This window comes from Belonocnema kinseyi, chromosome 6, assembly GCF_010883055.1.
Source record: "Belonocnema kinseyi isolate 2016_QV_RU_SX_M_011 chromosome 6, B_treatae_v1, whole genome shotgun sequence".
NCBI classification, from domain to species: domain Eukaryota; kingdom Metazoa; phylum Arthropoda; class Insecta; order Hymenoptera; family Cynipidae; genus Belonocnema; species Belonocnema kinseyi.
Window position 1 is genome coordinate 63795588 of NC_046662.1, and position 17141 is coordinate 63812728.

The 17141-nt window shown below is 29.6% G+C and overlaps 1 protein-coding gene across 1 annotated transcript in view; it reads left to right on the forward strand.

Moving 5' to 3' along the window:
• Positions 1-17141, forward strand: part of LOC117175423 (hydrocephalus-inducing protein homolog) — a 195245-nt gene that overhangs the window by 160148 nt on the left and 17956 nt on the right. Inside the window, exons 58-68 of the mRNA XM_033365130.1 lie at positions 2852-3079; positions 4873-5177; positions 5322-5481; positions 5697-5892; positions 5961-6188; positions 11247-11416; positions 11504-11708; positions 11799-12310; positions 12416-12551; positions 14856-15146; positions 15987-16202. Of these exons, the coding sequence (XP_033221021.1) occupies positions 2852-3079; positions 4873-5177; positions 5322-5481; positions 5697-5892; positions 5961-6188; positions 11247-11416; positions 11504-11708; positions 11799-12310; positions 12416-12551; positions 14856-15146; positions 15987-16202 (2647 nt within the window). The remainder of the gene's footprint in view (positions 1-2851; positions 3080-4872; positions 5178-5321; positions 5482-5696; positions 5893-5960; positions 6189-11246; positions 11417-11503; positions 11709-11798; positions 12311-12415; positions 12552-14855; positions 15147-15986; positions 16203-17141) is intronic.

Genomic DNA, 17141 nt, shown 5'->3' on the forward strand with positions numbered 1-17141 from the left:
TTTTAACCAAGAATTTTTCTGCCAAAAAGAATGAATTTTCAAGCCCAAACAAACAAAAAATTTCAACCAAATGGTCGAATTTTCAAACTAACAAGATTAAACTTTAACTAAAAAAAGTTACATTTCCAAATGAATTGTTGAACTTTCTAGGAAAGGGAATGAATTTAAAAAAAAAGTTGAATATTAACCCAAAAAGTTACTTATTCAAACAAAGAAAATGAACTCTAACAAGAATCAGTTTCATTTTCAACACCATAGTTAAATTTTGCATCCACAAAGTTGAATTGTTTCGAATACAGTTGAATTTTTCATCCAAAAGAACGAATTTTTTATCCAAAGAGCCGAATGTTAAACAAAATGTTTAAATTTTCAGCAAAATAATATGATTCTCAACAAAATGGTTAAATTTTAAACAAAATAATTAAAGTTTCAACAAAACAGTTGAGTTTTTCACTAAAATGATATATCTTTAAAAACAAACAATAAATTTTGTACAAAGGAGTTTAAATTTCAACCAGGTATTAAAATTTTTAATAAAAAAAGATTCATTATTGATAAAAAATATAACAATTTGTTTCAACCAAGAAAAAAATTATAATCTTTAACAAAAACAGTCAAATTTAGCCAAGAAGAGAAATTCATTACGAAAATTAAAATATTTGATATATAAAAACAAAAATGATGTTGATTTCAAATTAGATACAGTTAAATTCTACCAAATAAGACGATTTTTCAACAAAATATTCGAATCCCTAATCATAACAGACTAATTTTTAACCAAAAATTTGAAAATTTAAACCAAAAATATTAAATTTCTACTAAATGAGATGTATTTTCGAAGCAAAAAGACGAATTTCTAACCAGGAAAGATATTTAAGTCAATGGAGAAAAATAATTTAAACCAAACTGTTGAATTTTCAAATCAATAGGGCGAATTCTGTGGAAAACTGTTAACTTTTTAACCCAAAAATAGGAATTTTCAACCAAACAGTTGTTGTTGAATCAAAAAGTGATTTTCAATCGAATATTTGAATTTTCTACAAGAACAATAGAATTTTAGTGGTCTTTAAAAAATACTTATTCCATGAAAAAGCGTTACGTTTTTAATAAACGGACCCTTACCAAAACAGACGAATTTTCAACAAATAATTTCAATCTATAACCCAACAGTAGAATTTTTAACCGATATACAAGAATTTTTAACCAAAAATATAATAATTTAACTTTTCAATTAAAAAAAATTAACTTTAAGCAAAAAATAGTCTTGTATTTTTTTGTTGGGTTCTATTAATTCGGATAGAATTTAAGATAGCCGTTCCAAAAATCAGATATCTGAAAAAAATAGCTTCTCTATTATTTCAAAAAATAATATAATATTAATGATGATTCAATTTTTAATAGAAAACATTATTTTTAATCAAAAAATTGTTGAACTTACAAAAAACATTTATTTTAAAACTGTTTTTCACAACTGAATTTTTTTTAACATCGCTTCTTACCAAATTGTGAAAAATCTTTGAATTTTATTAAGTTACAGCTTAAAGTTCTCAGGAAAGAATTTACTGTTTTCAATTCTTTGAATAGATTTTTTGCGACTGAAATCATTAAAACAAATCATTTTGAAGAAAATATTTCTTACACAAATTACTATGTTTTAAGAAGATTCATTTTTGAAGATAGAAACAGTAAACTAGTAATAAATGTTTACCACAATAAAATAAGCCATGATGCATTACAATAATTGAACCATTTATACAAAATTGGTAGGAAACGGCTGTAAGAAAAAAGTCGATTGCAGAAACTATTGTTAAAATAACTATTTTGCGTGAGGTTTCAAATATTTTCATTAAAGGATCAGGTTTTTTCTTTCATAAGAAAGGACTTATAATATAGTTTCAATTCTTAAAATTGTAAAAAACTTTTTTTCTAGAAACTTGATTTCTGGCACGAAAACTGCCTTAAGAGAAAACACCAGAAAAGGAGGAAGTTTTGTTGAAACCGAGAGAAGAGTTAAACTATTTTTAAAAGGGGGTAAGATGGGAATAGGGAAAAGAACGTAAAATAAAAAATAAAAATTTTGACTTTTGCATCCATTTCAAAAACTTGTTATGAGCATTTATATTTTTCTTGTGGATGGCACATACTGCATCACCCCCCCCCCCCACTGTAAGTGTGACGTAGTTTTTAAACAGCTCTATTATTAACTTTTGTTTATTAATTTTTTTCTGAAAAAAAGATCTAATTTCTTCGCTTCACTGAGAATTGAACCACAGAACTTCCGATTGCCGGTCGGGTGCTTTTCCATTAAGCTATTAGAAAGATCGAAAGAAGAATCTTTTTTCAGAACTAAACGCTATCTCAAGCCAGGTGTTATATTTATGATAAGAGTAATTTAAAGGATTCATAGATAAAAGATACTAACCATCAAATTTTTTAATTTGAAAATTAAATTTTTTCTGAAAAAAGATCTACTCGCTTTGGTCCGCTGGAACTCAAAGCACAGAACTTCCGATTATGTATTTCTGAAAAAATATTCTTCGTTCGATCCCTCTAATAACTTAACGGAAAAGCACCCAAACGGCGGCAATCGGAAGCTCTTTCCAAAAAAATTTAATTGAAATTTTTAAAAATTTATTTTCCATCTAGTCAGAGATGACATTAAGTATTTTTTTTTATTTGAAGAGTTAACTTGATCGACAGGTTGATTTCTATTTTCACGGTGGTGAAAAAGATATCTACACTGATTGATGGTAACTATCTCTGATGATAATACAGATTCCTTTCAATTAATTTATTATTAATTTAATTTATTTTATCAGTAGCATACATTTAAGACCCATATTAATTTCAGAATAGAAAATCTGAATCCAAAGTTTTCACCTTTGTGTATACCAATCAAAGCTAGAAGTTTGTTACCATACTGTCATTTTGAAATACTTGAAAGTGATTATCTTACCAGTGGTAGACGAAATAAAAAATTACCAGGACCAATTGGTTATGATATAGAGGATCCAAGCGTTTTCGAAAATACTAAGGTCATTGAATTTAATGTTATTGGTGTCGGCGAATGTCATATAAAGTAAGATTTTTAAAGTAAATTATTATTTGAGTTAATAATAATTTAATTAAGTATTTAACGTGGCCACTGGTTCGAGAAGTCGGTAAATGAGTACATTTTTTGCAGATAATTTTAGCAATTTTTCGAAGAAAAGTCTGTTCAATTGTTGACCTTTTTCAATGTGAAATTATTCAGTTTATAATGCGTAATTATAACATTTTTAAATTAAAATTTTTTAGCTTTAGGTCTTTATTCATAGATTAAAATGAACATTTTCAATTTAAAGAACTTTAAAATGCAGTTTCGAAAAAAATGAACAGTAATTTGAAAAATTGAACTTTCTAAATTAAAGAATCTTTGTGATTAAGCAAATGTAAACGTCCGGTTGAAACTTTATGAAATATTTTCAATTTGTTAATAATTTCAAATAATCGAATTTATTATTACAAATGTTTATTTTATTTCAAACCTTATTCAGATATTGCTTCAGTCTCAAATATTACATTTGTAATCCATTCAATTTTAGAAATATTAGGCAATATTCAAATGTTTGTTAAAAATAATTTATTGAAAATAAAAAATTCAAAACTAAAAAATTTTTAAACTGAATTCTTTGAAATAAAAAGCCTCGAAGTGATAGAATTCCAGTGATTTCAACTTTGAAAATTACCATTTTAATTGTTCCATTTAAAAAACGATTCAATTTATAAGTGAGATTGCTAAGACTCTTTTTTGTTTTCAAGAGTCTTGTTTAGTTAAAAGGGAGAACAGTCTAGTGTCAATTAATTAAAAATAATTAAATCTTTTTAGCATTTTTATTGGATTCATGAAGGGAACATTTTATTTTCAATGTTTTCTTCTAAATTGAAAGAGGGATATTTTTTGTTTTTGAGTTTTATTGAGTAGAGTGAGAGGAAATTTTGAGATTAATTTTTTGTTAATTGGAAGAGAAGAATTTTTTATTTTTGTTAAATTTTATCGAGTAGGAAGGGAGAAAATTCTGGTGTTTAATTTTTTATGAATTGGCAGAGGACTTTTTTATCATTTTTAGTTCACTTTCTCTTTATAGAATTTTTATTGAGTTAACGGGGGGAACTTTTTCTTTTCAATTTTTTTATTATGATTTGGAAAAGGGTAATTTTTTGTTCTTATCATTTATCTTGATCTAATTTTTTTTAATTGGAAGAAAGATATTTTTTTATTTTTATATTTGTATTGTGCTGCAAGAGATTTTTATCGACTTGAAAGGGAGGAATTTTTCTTTTGTAGTTATTTTTTTAATTGGAGAAAGCACCGGTGTTATTTTGAAAATGTTTATTGAGTTGAAAGGCAGGAAGTTTCAGCTATTCATTGGTTTTCTTAACTGAAAGAGGTCAATTTTTTGTTTCAATTTTTGTTGATTGGGCGGGGGACATTTGGTATTCTCAACATTCAAGTAAAAGAAAGGAATTTATTTTAATTTTAAACATAAGTACAATAGAAAATAGACCCGTTTTATTTCTAAGATTTTTATTAATATAAGTTGAATGGGAAATCTTTGAACTATTAAATTTATAAGAGATTGAACAATCATTTTTTATTGAGCTTCTCTCTAAATTCGGTTCAGTGTGGTTTCAGTGATTTTCAGTGTTCATTTTTCATAACTTCAAATGCAGAAATTTTCAGCTTTAAAAGTTATAATTTTTTGATTTAAATCAACGTGAAAAATGTTTGCGATTAGGGACATACCGGGAAATGACCAGGATTTGAAAAAATATATAATTGAATTTAAACCTAATTTAAGATACGATTAATATTTCTCTGTGTTTTACTAGGAATTTCAATTTGGTTAACCCAACTATGGATGATTATAATTTTTCGTGGAGTGATCGAACGAATCACCAAATGAAAGATGTACCTAATTTTCATTGTAGAACCATGGAAGGGATTGTTCAAAGAGGAAAACGATTAAATGTCTCATTTACATTTCATGCTGAGGATGTGGGAACTTTTGAATCGTTTTGGTTATTTAAAATAGACAAATATAAATTGGAAACTCTTTTCCTGATTGTTGCTCATGTCATTGAACCAGAAGCTTACTGTCTCCCTGTACACTTGCAAATGAATGCCACAGCATTAGGTATAAAATTTAATCAATCATCAAAAGAAAATAATTTCATATGATTATGAGTTTCAAAAAGCTAAAGAATAACTAAAAATAAAGAATCAAAACTAAAATGAATCTTTTTTCATGTCTATGTTTAATGTAAAAATTTGTATATAGGTTGGAAAGTCAGTGATAAATTAACGATCGTAAACAGAGAAGATTTTGAACTTCCTTTCAAAATTCTGACAGAGTCTCTCTACTCGGAAGGGCGATTTCATACTTTGATCATTAAGCCAATGTCCGGAATCTTAATACCAAACTCCGAACAAACTTTAAAGTTAGTTTGAAATTATGTCTTCCTAACTAAACTTGAACTATATGCATAAATTGTTATAAATATTTCCTAAGCTCCGTAGGACGCTCGGTTTAGTTAATATACTTCTTTAACTAAAAATTGAAACTTCAGTAAGACTCGATTATTTATTTTGTGAAAATTTTTTCAAAATGTGTTATAATGTTTACAATGTAACAATACTTTTCGTAATTTCTTAGTGTTGACTATCAACCTAAAATGGATGGGGAAGTCACATTTTCTGTGCAGTGTCGAGTTGAAAAAATGAAAAATCCTATTACTACATTTGTAACGACCAAAGCATACAGTATTGAACCACATGTTTTTTATAAAAATTCTGAAGATGAATTAATAGAAATTTATCAGCATCGAGATAACTTTATTGATTTCGGAAGAGTACGATTTTCATTATTTAGTTTATTGAAAATATTTTCTGATGTCATTAACGTTTCATGTTTCCACAGCTCCATTTAAATAAACCGTCAACTATCGAATTTGAGATTTCGAATGTTGGAAAAATAAAATTTCTCTATAGATGGGATCTGAGTCCACAGAATTTAAAAACAGAATATTATAATATTACTTTATATGAAAAAGAAGGACACGTAGATAGTGAATCTGAAATTATTTGTCACCTTAGTTTGACCGCCTTCGAAAAAGTCAAAATTAAGGGTCATCTTCTTAAATTAGAGGTATTATTTTGATTAATGAGATAAATTATTAAAATACAACAATAATCATAAGTAGCGGTTCATCATTTTCCGACCTATGGAAAAATCGATAATTAGCGATCGTTTTCGTATCTGGAAAATCGATGACAAAAAAAACCTTATTTGTCAAAATTTTAACTTATGGAACTCCATTCCAGCAAATCCGGCCTGTGGAATTTTCCTAGCTCCATATCTTCCATTTGATAACCGCCGCGCCACACAGTTGGAAAAAATGCCTTTTTAGTTCAAAATAACGTACAGACAATAAATATTGACCGATTTGGAAACATTTTTGTTTAGAAAAACTGATAATATTTCTAAGCGAGCTGTCGACCCTGTTTTTTAAAATAGGCTTTCAATTTTTTTTATAAATAAACAAATATAAAGAAAAAAATGGCCATTTTTTCTATTTGACATTCCCGGTGCTTGGAAATAAAAGGAAAATTTTTGAAATCACCTAAGTTTCATAGATTAACATTACTTAAAGATATTTCAATATTATATAATAAGCATTAAAAATGTTTATAAACAAATTATTTGTTGAATGAATGTTTTCTGCAATTTTCCATTATCTTACGTTCTTTTTGAAGACATATTGCAAGAAAGTAAGGTAAAAACAATATAATGATTAAGAAATTTGTACTTAAGATTATTTCTGTTAATATTATAAACAAATTTTAAAAAAGAATTAATTAATCAGGCATTTTTCGATAGAAAAATTCGTTTTTTTTCTATGTCAGTTTTTAAAATTTAGAACTTTATAACAATTTTAGCAAAATTCATAATTTTTATTAATCTTATGCATTTTTTAAACAAATTTGATAGATAAATGTATTATTCGGGCATTTGTTAGAAGCAGAATTCGTTTCTTTCAATAGGAGTCCTTCCAGTTTGGAACTTCATAAAAATTTTAGCAGCAATCATAATTATTTGATAAATTTTACGATTTTTTAAATCAAATTTAGTTTAAAAACGCATTAATCAAGCATTTTCCTATAGAAAAATTCTTTTTGTTCTATGTCAAATTTTTTAACAGATCTTAGGCGCAAAATTTTGATTTCCACTGATCTAAACATAGTGTATCATAGACAAAAGTTGAAGAATCAACTAAGTATGCACGTTGCTGAAATTGTCATGAGGTTCTCAACTGAAAGGACTGGCATTGAAAAAAATGGATTTTTCTGCCGAATATTGCTCGAATATTGCATTTGTTTATTAAATCTATTTTTTTTAAATCATAATATTAATCCATAAATTATGAATTTTTCTAAAATTATCATTAACTTCCTAATTTAAAAATTTGACATCGAAAAAACTATTGTTTCTGTCGACAAATGCCTAATTAATGCATTTTTCATTAAATTTGTTTGAAAATATAAAATTTATCAACTTATTATGAATTTTGCTGAAATTGTCATGAAGTTCCCAACTGAAAGGACTGATATAAAAAAAACGATATTTTCTGTCGGCAAATGCCCGAAAAATGCATTTTTTTATGAAATTTTTTTATAATATTAACAATAATAACCTCAAAGAGAAATTTCTTCATCATAATATTGTTTTTATCTCAGTTTCTTATAATATAACTTTAAAAATGTAAAATTATGGAAAATCGTAGAAAACACTCTTTCAACAAATAATTTGTTTAACAATTTTTTTTATTTATTAGATAATATTGGAGTCAATGGATGGATTCTACAAGCTATAAAAACAATATATACAGGTAGCAAAGCGAGTGTAAGAGTGAATGGGAAACTGAGTGACTGTTTCGATATTATTCAACGAGTTAGACAAGGATGCGTTATGTCTTCATGGTTATTTATATTATTTATGGACAAGTGTTTAAGAATGGCTCTCTTCGACGAAGAGGGTGTGGATCTCGAAACAGTAAGGGTACGTGGGTTAGCGTTCGCAGATGATAATGTTGTTATGGCAGAGTCTATCGAAAATCTACAAAGAATGTTGAATAAACTAGATGCAAGCATGGGCCTCAAAATTAACGCAAATAAAAAAAACTATGGTGTTCGAAAGAAAGAGTGAGAAAACACTATGCAATATTTTATTAAATGATGAGAGAATTGATCAAGTTGATAAGTTCGTATACCTTAGTAGCTTATTTACTAGGCACGGGAAGATAGATGAGAAATTAGATAGACGAATAAATGAAGGTAAGAAGGTTATTGGTAGAGCAGGTCCCCTTATCAGAAGTAAAAATATATCAAATAAAGCTAAAATGGCAATACATAATTCTATATTTATACCGACTGTACTGTACGGTAGCGAGACATGAACTTATCAAGAAAAAGATAAGAGTAAAATTAACGCAATTGACATGAGATCCATGCGCATAATATGCGGGAAAACCCTGACGGACAAAGTAAGTAACGAGATAATTTTAAAAGAATGTGGTGCAGAAGAGACGCTAGTAGACACATGGGAAAGAAATCGGTTAAGATGGTTCGGACATGTTGAGAGAATGCCAAATGAACGACTAACGAAACAAGTGTATCAAGTTAAAGTAAATGGCAACGTGACCAGAGGTAGACCGCGGAAAGAATGGGTAGAATGTGTGAATGAGACTCTAGTTAGAAGAGACATAAGAAGTCACAGAAACACGAGAGCCTGCATGAAAAAATGCATGGACATGAAAGAAGCTAGAGAAGTATGCCAGGACAGGAAAGTATGCCGGCAAATAGTTAATAAAAAGAGTGTCAGTAGAAGTGAATGACGCCTGAAGCAAAGACCTTGGCTACTAATGGACCCAAATGGGGAACCTTACATAACGACTTCGTGAGGTTCTTCGCTTGAGGTGATTGCTAGAGAGATTGATTAGCAACCTGGGTCGGAGCAGTGTTGCGGAACGAACGTGTTATTTACTTAAATAGCACGAGAATTCTGGATCAATCTGAAAAATCTCTATCCCTTCCACACACTACTCCTTTCCCCTACCGAGTGAGTCACGCCTACCTCGAAAGGTAGGATGTAATATAAGATGTGAAGTATTTGGGTTTGTGGAATTGATGTCGGGGGTTTAGGGTTTGTGGGTTCGGGGTTTGTAGGTTTGTGGATATGGAGCTTGGGTATTTGGAGTTTGTGGGTTTATAGCTTGTTGGTTTGGGGTTTGTGGGTTTGGGGCTTGTTGGTTTAGGGTTTGTTTGGGGTTTGAGGCTTGTGGATTTAGGGCTTGTTAGTTTGTGAGTTTGAGGTTTACTAATTTGAGGTTTGTAGGTTTGGGGACGAAATTTATAAAGAAATTCCAGGTTTTTAACCATTTTGTTCATTTTACTGCAAATCCTGACATGCTGGCTAATTCTGTGAATGAATTCGTGTTCAGCGACCCCAAAAACATCAAGTATACTTACTAGAATACCAGTAGACTTCCAAAACCATTTTGTGGTCCTCTGTTATCGAAATACAAATAAATTAGGAGCAGAGACCATCAAACTCCGCTACCGAACCTAGTACTTAAATGTACTAATTGAACTCACATTAAGTCCCTTTTCTAGTCTTCATGTAACAATAGCTCTAACCGTAATGAAACAGAAAAAAATTATAGACATGATTTTTGAGCGTCGGAGAACAAAAAATCTTACATTTTTGAATTACAACCAAATTTTAATGAAACTGGTCGTGAAACTTTTCTACCGAGGATAGTATAGTTAAATTTTCTAATTCGGCCCAAATTTGATCCCTTTTCTGGTCTTTAAGTATCAAAAGCTATTGCACTAAGCAAAAAAGAGCAGAAATTTCGAGTTCTGAAAGACAAAAAGATTTAGATTTTTAAATACAACCAAATTTGGCTGAAATGACCTTAAAACTCTGCTACCGAACATAGCAGTTAAATTAAAAAATAGAAAACAAACTAAGCCCCCTTTATTGTCTTTAAGTATCAAAATATATTCGCGTAAGCCAGAAAAAAATTTTAAAAAGGATTTTTGAATGTTGGAAGATTAAAAAAGTTTAAATTCTCAACAACAACAAAATTAGATTTGAATAAAACTGATCGTGAAACTCCGATACCGAGCCTATTAATTACATTTGATAATAATTGAACCCAATTCCCTTTGCAGGTCTTCCAATATTAAAAATTATTATCTCATTGAATAGAAAAAAACATTATGAACATGATTTTCAAAACTCAGTATAAAAAATTTGATATTTTCGAAATAAAACCAAATTTGGCTAAAATTGACAATAAAAATCTGCTAACGAGACTAGTAGTTACATTTTAAAAAAGAAGACAATTTGAATATTTTTTCCGGTCTTCAAGTATCAAAAGCTATTACCCCCGTTGTTCACAAGAAAAATAAGTAAAACTCCGCTACCAAGCTTAGTAGTTAAATTTTCTAAATGAATCACGCACGAAGAAAAATATAAGATGAGTCTCGCCATCTAGATGTGCAGAGGGTGAACAAGACTTCTAGATCACTGAAGCGACTATCTCTAGACGGTTGAAAAAAGAGGTTCAAATGGATCATCTCAGAGAGTCGAATTAATCATCTCAGACAATCGACTCGACAATGGCAGAGAGCCAAACTGATCACTACAGACGGGCAAAGTGATCAGTTTGATAATTTCGGATAGTCGGCTGCATCATCTCGGGTAGTTGATTTGATCATCTCGAATAGTCGACCAGAACATTATAGAAGGTCGATTTGATTATACCATAACTTCTATATATTTTGTCTAATATTCTTATAACAGTCGCCCTGGCCATAAAATAAGAATCTATCTATGTCGAGAAAATTATGAAAGGCATACATCTTTACTATCTTTGATCATCCATTTTTCTCCGTAGCAATTAAGTACATTTTCTACATAGACTGTTCATCTTTTTCCGGCCTATGAAAAAATTGCTAATAGCTAATCGTTTTTGTTTCTGTAAAATCGATGACGAAAAAACCGCTTATTTGTCGAAATGTCTGCCTACAGAATTAAATAGCCCGGTCGATCCGGCCAATCCATACCATTCATTTATAAACTGCTACCTATGATAATAATGATAATTTTAATCAAATATTATAAAATATTTTTTCTTAGATAAATAAAGGACCACTCTATTATATATATTTAAAAGCATCTGCACGTAAACCATCAGTGGAATTCAGCTTCTCTCAATTCGACTTTGGACCTAGGTATATTCAAGAAACAATTGCAGCTCCTTATCATGTGGATCTTCAGATAAAGAATTTTGAGAAAACTCCTTCGATGTTTGTATATTTTCATTTATTGACTAACAAGTATTTTAAAGGAAAATTTTATGTACAACTAAATATTACAATTTTTTCAATAAACAGAATCGAGTGCCTATTTGAAAATTTGCCTCACATATTAGTAGAGTTGGAAAATATTTCCCAAGAAATAGATGGCAATTCTTCTGTTACAGTTCGAATACATTTCCGACCGATTGCATGTATTCATTATCAAGAATCTTTAAATTTCTTGATAAACTCGGCAAGTGAGAAAAATGTTATTATCAGAGGCGAAGGAATTCCTTATAAGGTAATTGTCACAATAATGATGATATTTAGTTAAAACTTTACAAGTCACTTGAATATATTTACCTAAATAATTTGATAATGTGCCAATTAGGTACGTTTAGAAAATCCTTGTGAAAAATGCATAGACCTTGGAAACATACCAATAGGCAAAATATCAACCAGAAAAATAAACATCCTAAATGAAGGACGTGCTCCTATAGAGTTGAAATTTGGTCTAATAAGGATCCTTGAAGCTTCTAAGGAACGAAAAAAAATTGACCCTTTTAATCCAGATTTACAAAAAGAACAAAGTGACAAAAGTCAGGAAATAATGGCTTTATCTCAAGCCTTATCTATTCAGCCTGAAGATTCTGTGATTCTTCAACCTAAGAAAAAACTTAAATTGGTTTTAAAATTCAAACCAAACAAGCGTATAAAACAGTTTTTGGAAAAAATTGGTGCCCAAATAGATTGTACAATTATACCATTCACGATTCTGAGAGGAAGCGGAGTGGGGGCTGAATTTCAATTAAACAGAACTTATATATCATTTGGTAGTATAGTGGAAGGATGTACTCTAGATTCAAAATTGATGCTCTTAAATACTGGAGATGTGGGAGCCAGGTTATTTTTAAAATCAGTATTTTGCCTTATACGTTCAAAAAATTAAGTTTTTCTTTTTTTTATATATTAATGTATTGAATATTAAAAACAATTTTTATATGAAAGATTTAAATGGAACACTTCAAAACTCGGATCTAATTTTAACATAAAGCCAGTGTCTGGATATTGCTCCCCTGGAATGGACGTTCCCTTTGTCGTCAGCTTTCAGCCCATTCATCAAACCAATTTTATAGAGGGTGAAGTAAGCTCCATGAAATTGAATTATTTTGTTTGGTCTAATCCAATAGTAAGATATGAAAATATTGAGTTTGAAAATTAAAGGTCTTCAAAACTTTAGCTCAATGAATTACTAGTAAGATGATTATCCACTGAGTAGAATTACATTAATCAAAGAATTTTTAATTAGCTATTTTTTTCAATAACTTTATAATCTAACAAATTCTATATCTTCCATAATAAAGAAGTGTTAGTGTGTAAATCTAGCCTTCGAATCTAAAACCCTCATATAAGGGCCCGTCATTAAACTACGTTACCAATTTGAGGAGTGGAAGGGGGTTGCACCAAACATCACAAAAATTACGTTAAGTAACGTCACGAACTTAGATTACGTTCAGTACGTTTCCTGATTATGTGAATTTAAACAAAATTAGCGACTTTAGCGAAAAATGGCCCTGTAGCGGTACAGTTTAATTATAACTTGATAAGTTACAAAATCACTTTCACATTTTTATACTAGTTTTAGTTAAAAGTTAGTTTTTGGTTGAGAATGGTTTATAATTTTCGTCAAAAATTCAATCACTTAGCTAATAGCCGAACGGGATTGAGTCATACCAACCCGCATCAAATCACATTGTGACAAATAATATTTGCGACAAGTCACATCGCGGCCGCTCTCATTCCGAAAAATAAGAAATCAACAAAAAATTGTCAAAAATTCGGGAAGTCACATCGCGGCATCTCTCAATCGAAAAAATCCAGAAAAAATAGGCAAAAATGGTGTGATTAGTCACAGAAACAATTAGTCACCCTACAACTTTTTGACTGGCCATAATGTGACTTGCTATAACGTAACCTACTGCAAATGTGACTTGCCAAAAATGTTACTTTCTGGGGTTAGCATGAACCAAAGCCAGTTGAACTGCTTTATTAAAAATTAATTGTTTGGTTGTAGATTCATATCTTCGAGTGAAAATTGGTTTCATTTTTGGTAATGGTAACGGTTCTAATAATCATGAAACATTTTTATAAATTTAAAATATTGATGAAAAATATTGATAAAAAATAGGTTAAAAGTAAAATTAAATGATAAAAACTATTTATTTTTAGCATTTAATTGTGGCAAATGGAAATTAAATGCATTTGAATTAAGAAAAAAAAACAAGAAAATTGCTTTCACGATTGCTGGGATTGTCACCTTTACAAATTTTGCGTTTTTCATTGAGGATAATTTTTTTTTACGAAAATTCAAGTATTTTGTTGACTGTTAAATTTAATGTTTAAAATATTCATATTTCCGGGTAATAAAACTATTGTTAAAATAAAATTTTTGGTTGAAAATTCATACTTTTTAGTTCAAAATGCAACTGTTTGGTTCAAAATTAGTCGGCTTTGGTTGAAGGTTCAACTATCTTGTTGAAAATTCGACTTTTTGGTTGAATTAAATCTTTTTTCTTGTAAGCAAGTCCTTTTTGATTAAAACATTACTGTTATGTAGAAAATTTGTCCTTTTGGCTTAAAAATTAAACAGTCTGTTAGAAAATTAAACTATTTGGTTTTAAATTACATTTTTTGTAAAAAATTCATATTGTTGGTTGAAAACTCAAATATTTTGGTGCAAAATTCAACAAACTGCTTAAAAAATGACCGTTTTTTGGTATAAATTTCATATACTCGGTTGAAAGTTGAACTTCTTTGTTAAAAATGAATGTTTTTAAAGATTCACCTCTTTAATTGAAAATTTAACTAATTTGTTGAAAATTCTTTGGGGAGAGGGGGGGATTAATTTTCATCTGAAAAGTTAACTATTACATTTTATGTTTAGAATTAATTTCTTTTAGTGGAAACTCTTTTTTTGGTTGAAAATTAAACTATTCGTTTGAAAACGCGACATATATCAACTTGAAATCTTAGGAAATAATAAAAGTGGTCTATCGACACCACCAATTTGCTTCCTTAAATGATAAAAATACCAAACTTAATGAATTTGGAAATAACTTTCATATACATATAAGATCTATTTTCAGTTTAAACTCTTGTTTTCGTTAAAAAATCTACTATTTGCTTGCGAATTTAATTATTTTGTTGAGAAGGCAACTATTTGGTTGAAAACTCAAATTTTTAATAAAAAATTTAACGAATTATAACTTATTAAAGAAGCAAAAATATAAGCCATTGGCTTTGTTACTTTCAAGTAGAGGGGGGAAGGAAAATCACGGTTATTAACAAGCGGGCCGACGGCAAAAAATAACTACTTGTATTTTACAAGTTTTTTTTTTTAGAATTACGTATTATTATTTATTTACAATCATTTGTATTTTACGTCTAGGCGACCATTGAAATTGAGAAATATGTAAATATGACTATAACAGTTTGTGGAGGTTGTGGCAAGCTTCCTGATCCACTCGACACTCTAAACTTTGCCATTCAAGTTCGCCAAAAGCAAAGCAAGCAAGTTATCATCACCAATGACTCCAGTGAAACTTGGGTTCTGAAGCCAGAAGCAAATGGAGATTATTTTTTCACAGAAGAAGTTTTAAAAATAAATCCAAAAAATACAGGGTTCTGTTCTGTGTCCTACTGTCCTCTCGTTATGAATGCAGGAAAAAGTTCTCACAAGGTAAACCAACAATAAGGATTTCTAGCCAAGGGAGCGTGCACATTAGGGCGGTCTAAAAAGTTCGAACTTCGATTTTTGATGGCCAATCCCCCCCCCCCCCCCCCCTACAATTTACTCGTTTTCCAAAGTAAAAAAAATTTCCTATTTTTACCATAAAGGTCAACATTAACTCGTGAACCTAGACTTTTGGAATTATCATAGAGTTTTAAATAGGAAATTCTGTTTTCAAAAAAATAGAAAAAAGAAGTACTTGTTACTTTTTTAAACTCAAAGTTTAGTCCCCTCGTGAGGAATGTTCAAGAAATGATTTTCGAACAATAGCTTTTAATTTTACCTCTCCCCTGAACCCCTTTGTATTATGCCTGGAAAATTCTCCAAAAGATGCAAAATACAGTGAGACTTGGAGACTGTGCCAGTTTTGGGGTTGATGAAGATGGGGAACAAACCCGAGAGAGTACCGCTTCGGAAGAAAACGGTTTTGTTTGTTCACGCCTGAGTGAGCACCGCACACTCCCCACCGCTACTGTTACTCCCACCTGCGGCGCGGCGTCGATTCTCGGACAGGATATATCCAGGGGCGTTATATCCGAGTTTAACTGCATCATACATTCCATGTAAAATTCATGCTAAAGACATTTTTTTTTTATTTTTCTATTTTAATTATTTATACTCAACAAAATGCCAAGAATGTTCTGAACCACTTTTAATTTTTTTGAACTGAATTTTCTATAATATTTTTTGTAAGATTAAGGTTATTAGGGATCGTAAAGGATTGCATGAATTTGTACAAGATTGTACAAAATTTTAACCTATACTAAAGTACGATAACAATTTTTTTAGGGAAAGTTAATAGTAAAATTACCTGGAGGAAGGCCACCGATTTTATATTCCCTCTCGGGGACAAGTTTACCTCCAGATGTTGTTGCCAAGATAGTTAGACAGTTCCCTGCTAAAACGAAGTATACTGAGTCCTTGTCGGTTTATAATTGGTTAAATAGACCACAAAAATTTGACTGCAAAATTGAACTAGTCAAATTGGAAACGTCTTCGAGTAAAGTAAGAATTTTATCATTTAAAATATCGTAATGAAAAAAGCACGAATTTATAAACAGATATAAGAGAAAACTATTTTCTTTTAACTAGTTACTTTTTTGGTAACAAAAGTGGTAACGAAGTTACTTTCTCCTATTTATAAAAAATTGGTGTAACGATATATCTCGAAAATCTCGAAATCATTGATCTTAAAAACTTGATTGGTTTTTCATTAATTATGATATCTTTTATTAAGGAATTTGAAAAGTTAACTTGAAAATAAAGAAGAATGGTAAAAGAAGCGAATGGGAATTGAGAAACAGTTATGTTTTTTAAATACTCTTGTGAGGTCACATTAAAAATTTCGGAATTACCAATAAATGATTCCAAATATTATACATGGTTTATGTTAGTGCTTTTCGCTGGATATTAGTATTTTTAAACAGGTTTTTTTGATAAAAAAAATATTAAATTTCAAATATTGAACATTTTTCATCAATTTCCTATCTTCGGTTTTATTTTTTTTTACCGGAAATTAAAATTTCTAAAACAAAATTATTAAACTTTAAACGTTAATAATTTTTTAACAATTTTAGAACATGTTATTGTTTTTTATCTGAAATTAGTATTTTCGAGCAAAATTCATTATAGTTTGAACAAGATTTTTAAAAAACTCGTTAAAATTAAAGAAATTAAGTTCGGAATATATCACAGTTTACATTCTTCTTTACTGTCCTACATTCATACAGTTTGAAATGTCTTTATTCAAACTAAAAGAAGGGGAAAGTAAAAGAACACAATCTCAAAATCATAACATTGTAAAGAAAATTTACAATTGTAAACTATTTCCTATTATAGGGTAAAGTGCCTATCTCCGCCCCCAACCCCTCAGCATTTTAGCGGTAATTTATGAACAAAAAAGTGTTTTGTCCGAAAAAATTGCATTTATACTTCAAAGAGTTG